This window comes from Halichondria panicea, chromosome 16, assembly GCF_963675165.1.
Source record: "Halichondria panicea chromosome 16, odHalPani1.1, whole genome shotgun sequence".
NCBI lineage: Eukaryota > Metazoa > Porifera > Demospongiae > Suberitida > Halichondriidae > Halichondria > Halichondria panicea.
In genome coordinates this window covers 520,382-531,048 of record NC_087392.1, presented here as the reverse complement: position 1 = coordinate 531,048, position 10,667 = coordinate 520,382, and the positions used below count along the sequence as shown (strand labels likewise).

The window sequence follows — 10,667 nt, the reverse complement described above, 5'->3', positions numbered from 1 at the left end:
AGTATTTGAAGCATGCATGTGTAGGTTGTATAAAATGAAACACATGTAAGTAGTATTCAATATAATATAATTATAGTGATTCAATCCAAAAGAAGGCATAAATGAAATCAAAATGTAAAGTTCTGGCATGGCTACCATTGTGGTCCCCCTCCAGATGTGTTTCCAGTGATCTCAGCTCCACTGAAGTCAAACCCTGGGTTCTGAGGGGAAAGCAGGCATTGTAAAAAAGCTCACTTGCATGCATGCATTTTCCTTACCTCGTTTTGAAATCTTTCCAGTGTCATTTTCTTCTCCATCTTATCGAACACAAAGGGGTCACACTCGAACTCATTCTCCAGTAGAGACATCCAGCAGTTGGCAGGGGTTCTGTCAGACTTGACCAGCAGAATGCGAACCATCTTATTGTCTTCTGTTAATTAACAGAAATTTAGAGCTGATGAAATTTTTGTTCCCGACGTTTTCCTACCTAACGTCCATATGCATTCATCGGCCAGAACAGTCTTGAACCATCTCCCCTACAGGTATATAAAACAACAAAAGCCGTCATGACATATTTATAGACCTAACTCAGTGGCCACTTACTGACTTTTATGCTGATTCCCTGGTTGTGTACTGTCAGATCAATAGAGTTGGGGCGGATGGTGCACACAATGTCTTTGGCTCTGGTGCCATCAGCCACGTTCACTTCAATGAACACCTCTTCAATGGTCTGTGCCCACTGCCCCCATGGAGTGCTGCTGTACACCAGACCAGACTTCTCATCGAAGTTGGACATAATTAATTACCTATGTACGTATAATAGATACTGTACACTCCCTATAGTCTGGCCACGCCCTTCCCAATTCCTACCCTAATGCACTTTGCACTCTTGGCAAGTTGTTTATTGTTCTATCTGTAGCCCACCCACGTGGCATTGATCTGAGATGTCCAGATTTCTATGCATTTCTAGAGTTCTGAGCCGGAAATGCTCTTCACAGTTGTATAGGAGATTGCACCAAACCTCTGTCCCTGTACCCTTGCTAGATGATCAAGATCACCACATCAGGCAGCATTATATCACTCGCTCTATCAACTCCCCAAGAATCAGACATGTCCACCCACCATTTAAACCTGTGAAACATTCAGAGGAGAAAGATGGACATGAAAACCATCAGTCTCAAAGCTGGAGGCTAAGTCGTGTTGGAGCACTTTTGGGCACTGCATTGATTCTTTGTGGAGCTGACCAACATAGTAAATAAATAATTCCCCCAGGCCTTACTCTAAACAAATATACTGTACATTATATCCTCATTATGTTGTACTACAGGTAAGGACAGACAGCTAATGTTGGCAGTCAAGCAAGACAACGTGTCTCAAGTGACTCAGCTACTCAACTCGGGAGCTGACGTAAATTCAAGACACCCCTTGGGATGGACCCCCCTACACACTGCTGTCGTCAACGGCAACCTGCAAGAGATACAGCTGCTACTGGAGAGAGGTGCTGACGTGAACATGAGAGACGATTTCTCAACTGCTAGGAGAGTAGCTCAACAGCTGGGAATGGGGTCAGACAGAGGTGACTATTAACTTACAGTGAACCCTTCTTAATGGCCACCCCTAAAGAAAGGCCATCTGCAATATAAAGGCCAGGTCCCAAAACAACCCCTCAACAAAGGCTACCTCTGTGTATAATGGCCAAAAAACCTTGTTCCCCTGTTTTGCTTGAGAACGTTTCTGAATACCATGTGTACCTACTTACAAACTATATTATTGTCTTGCAGTTGCCCTCATTCGCGACCGTGAGTTCTGCTCGCTCATCAACCACCATGTCAGCTGCTCTGGTTTCACTGCCCTCCATTATGCCATTGTCATTGACAATAGAGAGGTGGTCGAGTGTCTACTGGAGAGTGGGGCTGACCCCACCATTGAGAACCACAGAGGACTCGCTCCTTCAGACTACTGTACCAACCAGGAGATTCTAACTCTGCTACAACAACACACTGTCATGGTAACTATCATCAATTGCAAACTGATCTCAACTTTTTTAGAAATTGTAATTGGGGTCTCTTATCAACATCATGTGATCCTATACCACTAACTACCATGGTGATGTTCTCCCACAGATAGAGGAGATGGAGGCCAGGAGAAGACTAGAAGAAAGGAGACAGTTCCCCCTGGAGGATAGATTGAGGGAGGCAATGGTGGGACAGGAGGGACCCATCACGGCAGCTGCTGCAGCCATACGGAGGAGGGAGAATGGCTGGGGGGACGATGAGCATCCGCTCGTCTTTTTGTTCCTCGGTTCGTCCGGAATTGGTGAGCGACGGGTTAGTGTAGCAATCAGTGAGTGCTCATCAGTTAGAATTGTGCATTTTCTAACTTGTTTACTGGCGCATGATAAGAAAAGCATCCATCTTCTATTCTGCCACTTGTAGGGAAGACAGAACTGGCCAAACAGATTGCCAAGTACATACACAAAGACAAGAAGAAGGTTAGCAGCTACATGTACATGTATAGTGGATAACTTATAAGTATACAGCGATTCATTCGATTGGATATGTCTGAATTCCAAGAAAAACACGAGGTAATGTTCACAATGTGTATATCCACTGCTCTTATATTATTAAGCGCATAATATTATTTGCAGGTAGCCAAACTAATAGGGGCTCCCCCTGGCTACGTTGGTTATGACCAGGGGGGTCAGCTGACCTCACAGCTGAGCGACTGCCCCGATGCAGTGGTGTTGTTTGATGAGGTGGACAAGGCTCACCCTGACGTGCTCACTGTACTCCTGCAGCTGTTCGATGAGGTCTGTTACCCTCACTCATAAACTGTGGATGTTGGACATTGCTTGATTTAAAGCATGAGCTATATAGATATAGCCTTGGGGATTTTTCCGAAATAGCCTGTTTTGATATATATAGCTAACTTTCACCCCTCCTGATTGTATTACTCCAGGGTCGTCTAACAGATGGTCAGGGGAAAACCATTTCTTGCAAGGACGCCATTTTTGTGATGACCTCTAACCTTGCCAGTGACGAGATTGCAAGCCATGCCCTCCAACTACGAAAAGAGGCCAGCAAAGCAGCAAAGAAATATCGCCACTCTGAGGACGGTAAGACACAGCTTGTGTAAGAGAGCACACTTGTTACCGTGACACTGTACAGAGCCTGAGGGTCACATTGAGATATCTAGAGAGTTCAAAGAGCAAGTTGTGGAGCCGATACTAAAGGTGTGAATTTGTGGAAATGGGCCCATGAATAGTCATCTTCATTCATATTGAATTGTAGGATTTGAAATAATTATTACGTACTATTAATGATCAATATGACTGAGATTCATATTGCTGAGATTCATTTTTCTCTCTGCTCAGTTCCACTTCAAGAGAGACGAGTTCTTGGGTCGCATCACAGAGATGCTCTACTTTCTGCCCTTCTCTCGCTCTGAGCTCAATCAGCTGGTGGAGAGGGAACTCTGCACTTGGCAGGAGAGGGTGAGCTAACTACAACACACTGTCAGTACACTGCTTGTGTGCATTAAACATCATTTGAAAAGTCTCTTTCTTCATGTAAGCTTTCAGAAAATCTAAAATTGGATCAATTTATGGCTGCTGCAAGGTATTCAATTGCACCCTTCTCATCAACGGTTTCGGGGACTCTTTCAGCTGCCATAACTTGAATTCCGTGTACTCAATTTCAACGATTATTTGATTTTCCAAAAGCTTAGAAAGCGACCTTTCAAATGGTGTCATCAACGTTTGTATTTGAGCGATAAAACTATTTCCCAATTTGGCCACACCATGGATAATAGCCCATGGTCCAAGGCCGAAAAATGACAAATTATGGCCCCAACAAAATTTTGGATCGAAACACATCATTTGAAAGGTTTCTTTCTAAGCTTTCAGAAAATCATAAAATTTTTTAAATTGGATCAATGATACTAAAGTTATGGCTGTTGAAAGATATTCAATTGCAACCCCCCCCCTCCAATGAATCAATTGTTTATGGTGTAGGGACTCTTTCAGCTGCCATAACTCGTGTATTCAATTTCTGCCTTGCAGTCATGTGTTGTGCGGTGTTTTTAGTCAGTGTTTACCTTTTCAGGCCCTCCAGAGACATGACATTCAGTTGAGCTGGGATAAGGAGGTGTTGGACGTACTGGCTGATGGCTACAATGTCAAGTATGGGGCAAGGTCCATTCAGCACGAGGTAATCTGGCTTCTCAAATGTTTAGAGTGTACTTGTACAGTGTTAGGTGTAGAACTGCTCAGTGCCATTACTTACTTAACTTCTTCACTTTGAGAGCTTATTACTAACTAGTACAGTCCGTGTTTCTACAATCTGTATATCTCATTATACCCCTATATAGAACATAAATTGTCCTCCGATATTTAGCCCAGCCTCTTTATTTCTGTGCAGGTGGAACGGAGTGTGGTAAACAAGTTGGCAGCTGCCTACGAGGAGGGTGTGATTGGACGGAGCAGTCATGTGACACTGGTCATCAATGGAGAGGAGGGAGGACCAGCATCTATCAAGCTACAAGTTTACTCACTGACTAACAAAAAATAAAGTAGTTCATTTTTTATTAATTCATTAAATTCATGATTGTGTTGTACAACTAATTATACAATTTAGTTTTGTATATAAAATAGTTCTGAGTGTTCTATTAATTAACTTGAAAATATGAAACCGAATTGAAGTGCCCGCCCACTCAGTCATCCTGCATGTGGGAACAATACAGTACCATTACTATGTATTTGTACAACACTACATACCCATTCATCATCATCCACCCCCTCGTTGGCGTCCTGTGGCAGTTGAGTGGGCGTGTCTTGCGTCCCTTTAACTCCCATGACCCTGTCTGTCCAGCTCTGGCCTGCCTTCTCACCACCAGTGTAGTTACTCGAGCGTTGCTTCTGCTCACTGTCTAGGCCCGTCAATGACTCTGGGGAATATAGAGGAATTGCAAATGGTCTAGAAGGTAAACCTTGAACACAAAATTGAAGCCTTTAGTTTGCCCTCTAATATAAGTATATAGCAAACAAGCAGACAGGAAAATAAGCAGCTGTATTATTATAGGATAAACGATAATAATATCATCAACAACATCCACAATAACTATAGCCTTCTCACCCAGGAATGGTGAATCTCCTTTGGTCTTTAGTCGAACTTTTTGTCCAAAGAACAGTTCAACATGGTCGTACACTGACTCCTCCCCCCAGAAACACAGGGTCTGGGCATGTGAGGAGATCACCAGCTCTGTCAGTGGACGAGACTGGAGCCTCTGAACTAGTGTAGAGTAATCCAATGTGTCCGGAGTACCCTTGGCCTCAGTCTCTAGAGGGGGGGGGGGAGAGTTATGGATGGAGCTACATGGTAACTCTTGTAGCTACATATGTTAACTCTTGACAACTACTAAATTTTGTATTTAAGGGCAGGCATACACGGCTACAAATAAACAGTTTGTGTACAAACATTAAACAAAGGCCACCTCTGTATAATGGCTAAAACTTTGTAGATGTCCTTATATTAAAGGCCTGAGGGTTCCCCACTGGTTTCCTACTCACTGTAAGTGGATTGAAGGTATCCCGTCCTGACCAGCTGTGTGGCTCCGAAGTTAGGCTCCACCTCCTTGCCTTGAGAATCAAACTTGCGCTGACAGCCATGAAGGAACTCAATGTGGAACACAACAAACCTGTACTGTGTGTGTGTGTGTGTGTGTGTGTGTGTGTGTGTGTGTGTGTGTGTTAATTCATCCACTGGACATGATACACGCTGAGAGTGATCTCACTTTCTTCCCAGAGGAGTCTTGAATTACATGACGAATGCTTTTCTTGTAGACACCTTCCATCAGCACACCAACTCCACTGCAGTTCAGAAATATCCTATCACACACACTCTAGAAAGTAACGTTATTGAAGTGGAACTAAATTATGGTTGGGTTCTCCGAAACGCAAAGATTATAATTATGTATACTGGTGTTAGGGAAATTTTTTGTTGTCAAAACTTTATTATGACTATTATTCATACCTGTACCTGACATGCATTTTTACCAGTACATATTATTATATCTTGTTTTATATTCAGCTCACCATCAATGTTTTTGTAGGGCTCACCTTTGAAGGTCCTGTGGAGTCCATGCTCCCGTCCATTTGCTAACCCTCACTCCCTCCTGTGACAGAGCCTGGTCATCGTAAAGCATATGAGCTCGACTCATGTTTGGAGCTAGCCAGCTAAACCACAATTAAACCACAATAGTGGGTGGGGCTGCTGGGAGGTTTCTACTTTCACTAGAAAAACACTTCTTCCTACAGACGACCTTTCCCCTACTTTCACTAGTAAAGTCTCATGGCACTGCTCAGCATTCCTACTGCTCCTTTACACGGCTACCAGGTTCTCTTCTCGCCCTACTCTCCACACAGACTCGCCTTCACTGGTGCACAGAACTATGGTATCACAGGTGAGTCACACGAATTGACAATACATAGACTCATACAGTACACTCTGACACTGTCCACCCACTTTCTCTCCCCGGCCGGCCCCAGGAAACGGATGTCTAGTGTTGTATGAAAAGATAGAAGGCCGTGGTTTTGTGGAAGTTCGTCGCTATCTGTGGAAAGACGGGCTATTTGATGTGACGTGGAGTGAGCTGAGTGAGGACGTGCTAGTTGTGGGTGGTGGGGACGCTAGTGTACTCGTCTTTGATCAGAAGGTATCCCGTGATCCTGTCGCTGTACTGTCCGGTCATACAGCCGAGGTAAGTAAACAATGAGACTGGTGAACATCACTCTCTTGAAGTCCTAGTGACTTTACTTAGTACAAAATAGAATAGAATTTCAAGGGATTAACGGCAGGTAAATTATTATTTTGTTAGGTATCCAGTGTTCAGTGGAGTGTGACTCGTCAGGAACAGCTGGTCCTGAGCTCATCGTGGGATGGCAGTGTGCGAGTATGGGATCCTCAGAGCCGCAGCTGTGTCTCTGTGTTCACCCACCACCAGGGGATCGTCTACTCTGCCAGCTGGGCCCCCCACCTCCCCCGCACATTTGCCTCTGTCTCCGGTAGGTGAACATCATCACTCTTGGTACATTGTTCTTACTATCATCACCTGAGGCCAAGTACCTAATAATGATATATCAGGATGATCCTGATGATATTCAGTATAAGCTGTTTGTATGATATTCATTAGTTGTATTTGAACTCCTAGTCTTGTTGACTCCCACCTAAATAGGTGCTCTGCATCACTTGTGTGTTGACAGCTGGCTTGTTATTCTCTGTCTGTAGCCTGGCAACCAATTGTTTGGAGGAGCGGTTGTGTTGGAAACAGACGACAAATAATATAATCATTACTCTAACAGTCATTTTATACTCTACCACTGTGCAGGTGATGAGCAGATCTGTCTATGGGACCTGAGTCAACCCAACCCCACGACCATATACCACGCCCACTCTGGAGAGCTCCTGTCATGTGATTGGAGCAAGTACGATCCTAACGTCTTGTTTACGGGAGGTGTTGACACTGCAGTGCGAATGTGGGACATACGGAACCTCACTTCCCCCGTACTTGTCATGGGGGGTCATACACAAGCCGTGCGTCGCATCAAATGTGATCCTTTCCGTGGGAACATTGTGTTATCGTGCTCCTATGATTTCACTGTTCGTGTCTGGGATGTTGGGCGGCCTGCCACTCCCCTTTTGGATACTATAGGTCATCACAGGGAGTTCACTTTTGGTCTGGACTTGAGCGCTCTGGAGCAAGGCAAGGTAAGAGAGTCAGTGCGTAGGTATACATCGTTATTATGTAACTAAGTTCTCATTGCCTTCTGGTTCCATCATGCATGAGACATTTTTTTATTGTTGCTTTAGGAATGATGACATGGGTGGCAGTGTTTCGTAAGCTATTGAATGACTAGGCCACACAAAATGATCTAAGTATATTCATGGCAAGCACACACTCACAATCCATTCATCTGCGTGTGTGCTTGTTTGCTTAGGTTGCAGATTGTTCCTGGGATGGCAGTATCAAGGTGTACTCTCCTGCTTGTCTTGCTCCTTCTGATCCGTTGGCCAAGCTCCATTGACCCTGATGTCTCCGTGGCCCTGAGAGCGTGTGTGTGTGGGGTAAAACTACCAGAGGAGAACAAACAAGGATTGAACTCTGAATTGTGTAGAACATTCATAGCTCCATGAATCAGATTTATATTTTATATGGAATGCTTATTTCATTCTCATGCTTGTTTTCAAGGTGGTCTTCATAGAACTTTGTGTGATTTATGTAGTTAGCATCACGTTACACTTCATGAATTTTGTTTTAATTGCATACGTACCTACTACATTGTACATGTGACCCCACATATAGCTTTCAGAATCAAGAGTTAATTAAAGACAGTATGTAGAAAGAATACACAGATTATGAGGGTAGGATGAAATGATAGCAATCAACACAATACAAAATCGTTTTAAGGCTCATAAAACCCATCGTCATAAGGATTGTGTTCCTGTTCTCCTTGAAGTGATAACTGAGACCCAGACAAGTGGAATCGAACTTTTGCTGCAGTTCTAGGGGTGAGGGAAGCTGGGGTTATCTTTCTCGGAATCGTGGAATCTTTTCTCTCCATTTTTCTTTCTGTACATGCACTTTTAGGCCTCTTTAGAGCAAGGAGTGGCGACTGTGTGGGAGTGGAGGGTGCTGAGCGAGAAGTTAGAGAGAAGGGGAGGTACATGAGGTGGGGGGCAATGGGGGAGAAACACATGCATTCTTCAGTGGAGGAAACCAATGGGTCTTCTTGTTCCTCATCCACTGACTGGATACTACTGCCTAGGCTGGAAGACTCAATGGCTGCAAACTGTGCTATCTTCTGCAAGCTCTCATGCAGCATGTCCATGTTCCAAAAAGACTTGGCTGCTTGTTTGGCCACTTTGGAGCCCAAGCGAATACCGATGGTCGGTGATGGTTCGAGAGAAGCTGATCTGATAGCTTTTGGATGGTCGCTTTCTGGTAACTCGCCAGGTGGTCTCATTGGGTAGCTATGTCTCCTCACTTGCTGGTCAACCATAAATTTTTCCACTGTAAGGGAGGAAATGTAGTAATGCTTGCAGCTAATGACATTGAGGTATCCCATATGCATGTAGCTTGTTCACACAAGCAAGCTAGATCTTTATCTAAACTACAAACTAGATGTGCCATTAGCAACAAACTATGATAAGCCTATATGCATGCATGCAATACACTCACCTGTGCTGAATTCCATGGCTACAGCAGTCATTGTTTGTAAGCTGTAAATGTTGCAAATAAAAATAGAGCTTTGCAGGCTGCACTTGTAGTGATTCGTACGCCCCCTTTGAACAGTAATGAATAACATTAAATTAGATCAGAAGATTCACACCTTTGAAGGCTTTCATGAATTTGGTAGACAATAGAATGGGTGGGAGTCATGGAAACTACCATGGTAAGCTAGTAGACCAGATGGTTGGTGATCTCAACAAGGTATCTCATAATCCCTGTGTAGAGCGTCAACAACTAGATACGCCCACTTCCTTCAAAATCCTCGTAATTGGTGAGAATCTACTGTAGTTGCAACTTGTTCATGTATGTACTAATTTTGTACCTTCTCACAGGAGAGAGAGAATGTGGAAAGAGTACAGTTATTTGTCGCTATTTAATCAACCAGTTTGCCGATACCCCACCTGCTGATGATCTACCACTGACGGAGTTAACTCCTCACACAGTCACCGTCTCCCCTCACGGTGCAGTGTGTGTGGTCTTCTGTGAGCTAGCAACCACCCCCCACAACTTGATAAAAAGAGAGCAGTACCAAAACTGTAATGCTGTTATAGGTAAGGGTCGATTGTGAATTTGGTTAGCATATTAAATCGACCATTGTGGTTTGCAGTGGTGGTGAAGAGCTTGGACGAAGACCTTCGTGCTACAATGTTACTGTGGTAACAGAAGGTACAAGACGACCTGGGGGAAGGGGGTGTCCCTGTCCTGATGTTAATCAACCATTTCAGTGACATCCCAGAGACAGTAGGGGAATATTGGCACGGGACTGGACAGGATGGGTGGTGAGGTCCCATGGTGTCACCTGCTAGCTATGAATATCCTCTGTGTGTATAAAAATAGCTACAGCAGAATCTTATGTCCTGGAACAGTGTCAATTTGCACCCATTATCTCCCCTGAGTATGAATAATGTTGATTGTGCCATCACCTTTATTGTAGGTGCACTGTTCGACCAGCTAGTGGAGAGGGAAGTGTGTATATGGCTGTCAATCAGCTACTGCGAAAACTGACAGAGAAATGCTACCCTAAACCATACCCTGTATCTGAACATTGAGTAATTAAACAAAAGTCACTTCAACTGCCACTCAGTTCATAGTTGGTTGCTGCATCATGTCACCACATAGCAAACAATAATATTATTGTGTCAATAATTTTGTCATGCATCCAATTATAGCCACCTATGTACACCATCATTATATACAATACAATCTACTGTTGAATCAAAATAATTTTTGTAAGGTCATTCGCAATATGAGATGAATCAGGTGGGGTGGTGTCTAGCCTTTGAAGTATATCATGTGCATGGAAATATCCTAATTAGACCCAATTAGAACCATTGCATTCTTGAAAGGTCTGAAGGTCACTCCATTATCCTTTTAATTGATATATCTGTATGAATACCACTGAC

At 43.8% G+C, this 10,667-nt stretch overlaps 6 protein-coding genes across 9 annotated transcripts; 3 read left to right on the top strand and 3 right to left on the bottom strand.

Annotated features, from left to right (window-relative positions):
• Positions 1-40: 40 nt before the first annotated feature.
• LOC135349864 (nudC domain-containing protein 2-like) lies at positions 41-828 on the bottom strand. The gene is made up of 4 exons (XM_064548504.1): positions 587-828; positions 467-515; positions 258-409; positions 41-200 (listed from the first exon to the last, which is right to left on the bottom strand). Exons 1-4 carry the CDS (start codon positions 773-775, stop codon positions 132-134), a joined length of 459 nt encoding a protein of 152 aa, XP_064404574.1. The 5' UTR covers positions 776-828; the 3' UTR covers positions 41-131.
• A 58-nt stretch (positions 829-886) lies between these two features.
• LOC135350348 (mitochondrial disaggregase-like) lies at positions 887-4,667 on the top strand. Of its 2 annotated transcripts, XM_064549107.1 has the most exons (12): positions 887-1,230; positions 1,307-1,555; positions 1,761-1,987; positions 2,103-2,295; positions 2,415-2,470; positions 2,519-2,563; positions 2,627-2,788; positions 2,938-3,094; positions 3,147-3,211; positions 3,353-3,472; positions 4,083-4,187; positions 4,398-4,667. In XM_064549107.1, exons 1-12 carry the CDS (start codon positions 924-926, stop codon positions 4,545-4,547), a joined length of 1,836 nt encoding a protein of 611 aa, XP_064405177.1. In that variant the 5' UTR covers positions 887-923; the 3' UTR covers positions 4,548-4,667. The 2 variants fall into 2 exon arrangements, with proteins under 2 accessions (XP_064405177.1, XP_064405178.1); XM_064549108.1 differs by lacking the exon at positions 2,519-2,563.
• LOC135350351 (arpin-like) lies at positions 4,553-6,349 on the bottom strand. Its single transcript, XM_064549113.1, has 6 exons — positions 6,095-6,349; positions 5,770-5,845; positions 5,546-5,678; positions 5,112-5,315; positions 4,754-4,923; positions 4,553-4,698 (listed from the first exon to the last, which is right to left on the bottom strand). The coding sequence occupies exons 1-6, from the start codon at positions 6,193-6,195 to the stop codon at positions 4,690-4,692; spliced, it is 693 nt and encodes a 230-aa protein (XP_064405183.1). The 5' UTR covers positions 6,196-6,349; the 3' UTR covers positions 4,553-4,689.
• LOC135350349 (peroxisomal targeting signal 2 receptor-like) lies at positions 6,297-8,238 on the top strand. Of its 3 annotated transcripts, XM_064549111.1 has the most exons (6): positions 6,297-6,438; positions 6,524-6,735; positions 6,853-7,039; positions 7,363-7,742; positions 7,845-7,871; positions 7,973-8,238. In XM_064549111.1, exons 1-5 carry the CDS (start codon positions 6,327-6,329, stop codon positions 7,848-7,850), a joined length of 897 nt encoding a protein of 298 aa, XP_064405181.1. In that variant the 5' UTR covers positions 6,297-6,326; the 3' UTR covers positions 7,851-7,871; positions 7,973-8,238. The 3 variants fall into 3 exon arrangements, with proteins under 3 accessions (XP_064405181.1, XP_064405179.1, XP_064405180.1); XM_064549109.1 differs by lacking the exon at positions 7,845-7,871; XM_064549110.1 differs by having other exon boundaries at positions 7,845-8,238.
• Positions 8,239-8,338: 100 nt separating this feature from the next.
• Positions 8,339-9,313, bottom strand: LOC135350350 (uncharacterized). The gene is made up of 2 exons (XM_064549112.1): positions 9,214-9,313; positions 8,339-9,045 (listed from the first exon to the last, which is right to left on the bottom strand). The coding sequence occupies exons 1-2, from the start codon at positions 9,242-9,244 to the stop codon at positions 8,438-8,440; spliced, it is 639 nt and encodes a 212-aa protein (XP_064405182.1). The 5' UTR covers positions 9,245-9,313; the 3' UTR covers positions 8,339-8,437.
• Positions 9,238-10,520, top strand: LOC135350352 (uncharacterized). The gene is made up of 5 exons (XM_064549114.1): positions 9,238-9,427; positions 9,488-9,535; positions 9,597-9,815; positions 9,872-10,043; positions 10,199-10,520. The coding sequence occupies exons 1-4, from the start codon at positions 9,379-9,381 to the stop codon at positions 9,922-9,924; spliced, it is 369 nt and encodes a 122-aa protein (XP_064405184.1). The 5' UTR covers positions 9,238-9,378; the 3' UTR covers positions 9,925-10,043; positions 10,199-10,520.
• The last annotated feature ends 147 nt before the right edge of the window (positions 10,521-10,667 follow it).

What these genes read in the sequence shown, in the direction of transcription:
- LOC135350350 (XM_064549112.1), bottom strand. Translation starts at nt 9,244, where the DNA reads ATGACTGCTGTAGCCATGGAATTCAGCACAG. An exon ending in AGCCATGGAATTCAGCACAG is followed by an intron (nt 9,046 to 9,213) that starts GTGAGTGTATTG and finishes CCTCCCTTACAG; the next exon opens with TGGAAAAATTTATGGTTGAC.
- LOC135350348 (XM_064549107.1), top strand. Translation starts at nt 924, where the DNA reads ATGTCCAGATTTCTATGCATTTCTAGAGTTCTGAGCCGGAAATGCTCT. An exon ending in TCCTGCAGCTGTTCGATGAG is followed by an intron (nt 2,789 to 2,937) that starts GTCTGTTACCCT and finishes GTATTACTCCAG; the next exon opens with GGTCGTCTAACAGATGGTCA. An exon ending in ATATCGCCACTCTGAGGACG is followed by an intron (nt 3,095 to 3,146) that starts GTAAGACACAGC and finishes GACACTGTACAG; the next exon opens with AGCCTGAGGGTCACATTGAG.
- LOC135350352 (XM_064549114.1), top strand. Translation starts at nt 9,379, where the DNA reads ATGAATTTGGTAGACAATAGAATGGGTGGGAGTCATGGAAACTACCAT. An exon ending in GAGTCATGGAAACTACCATG is followed by an intron (nt 9,428 to 9,487) that starts GTAAGCTAGTAG and finishes ATCCCTGTGTAG; the next exon opens with AGCGTCAACAACTAGATACG. An exon ending in AAACTGTAATGCTGTTATAG is followed by an intron (nt 9,816 to 9,871) that starts GTAAGGGTCGAT and finishes TGTGGTTTGCAG; the next exon opens with TGGTGGTGAAGAGCTTGGAC.
- LOC135349864 (XM_064548504.1), bottom strand. Translation starts at nt 775, where the DNA reads ATGTCCAACTTCGATGAGAAGTCTGGTCTGGTGTACAGCAGCACTCCA. An exon ending in ACCAGGGAATCAGCATAAAA is followed by an intron (nt 516 to 586) that starts GTCAGTAAGTGG and finishes ATATACCTGTAG; the next exon opens with GGGAGATGGTTCAAGACTGT. An exon ending in TGGAAAGATTTCAAAACGAG is followed by an intron (nt 201 to 257) that starts GTAAGGAAAATG and finishes CTTTCCCCTCAG; the next exon opens with AACCCAGGGTTTGACTTCAG.
- LOC135350349 (XM_064549109.1), top strand. Translation starts at nt 6,327, where the DNA reads ATGGCACTGCTCAGCATTCCTACTGCTCCTTTACACGGCTACCAGGTT. An exon ending in TGTCCGGTCATACAGCCGAG is followed by an intron (nt 6,736 to 6,852) that starts GTAAGTAAACAA and finishes TTATTTTGTTAG; the next exon opens with GTATCCAGTGTTCAGTGGAG. An exon ending in CACATTTGCCTCTGTCTCCG is followed by an intron (nt 7,040 to 7,362) that starts GTAGGTGAACAT and finishes ACCACTGTGCAG; the next exon opens with GTGATGAGCAGATCTGTCTA.
- LOC135350351 (XM_064549113.1), bottom strand. Translation starts at nt 6,195, where the DNA reads ATGAGTCGAGCTCATATGCTTTACGATGACCAGGCTCTGTCACAGGAG. An exon ending in AAGACTCCTCTGGGAAGAAA is followed by an intron (nt 5,679 to 5,769) that starts GTGAGATCACTC and finishes ACACACACACAG; the next exon opens with TACAGGTTTGTTGTGTTCCA. An exon ending in ATACCTTCAATCCACTTACA is followed by an intron (nt 5,316 to 5,545) that starts GTGAGTAGGAAA and finishes CCCCCCCTCTAG; the next exon opens with AGACTGAGGCCAAGGGTACT.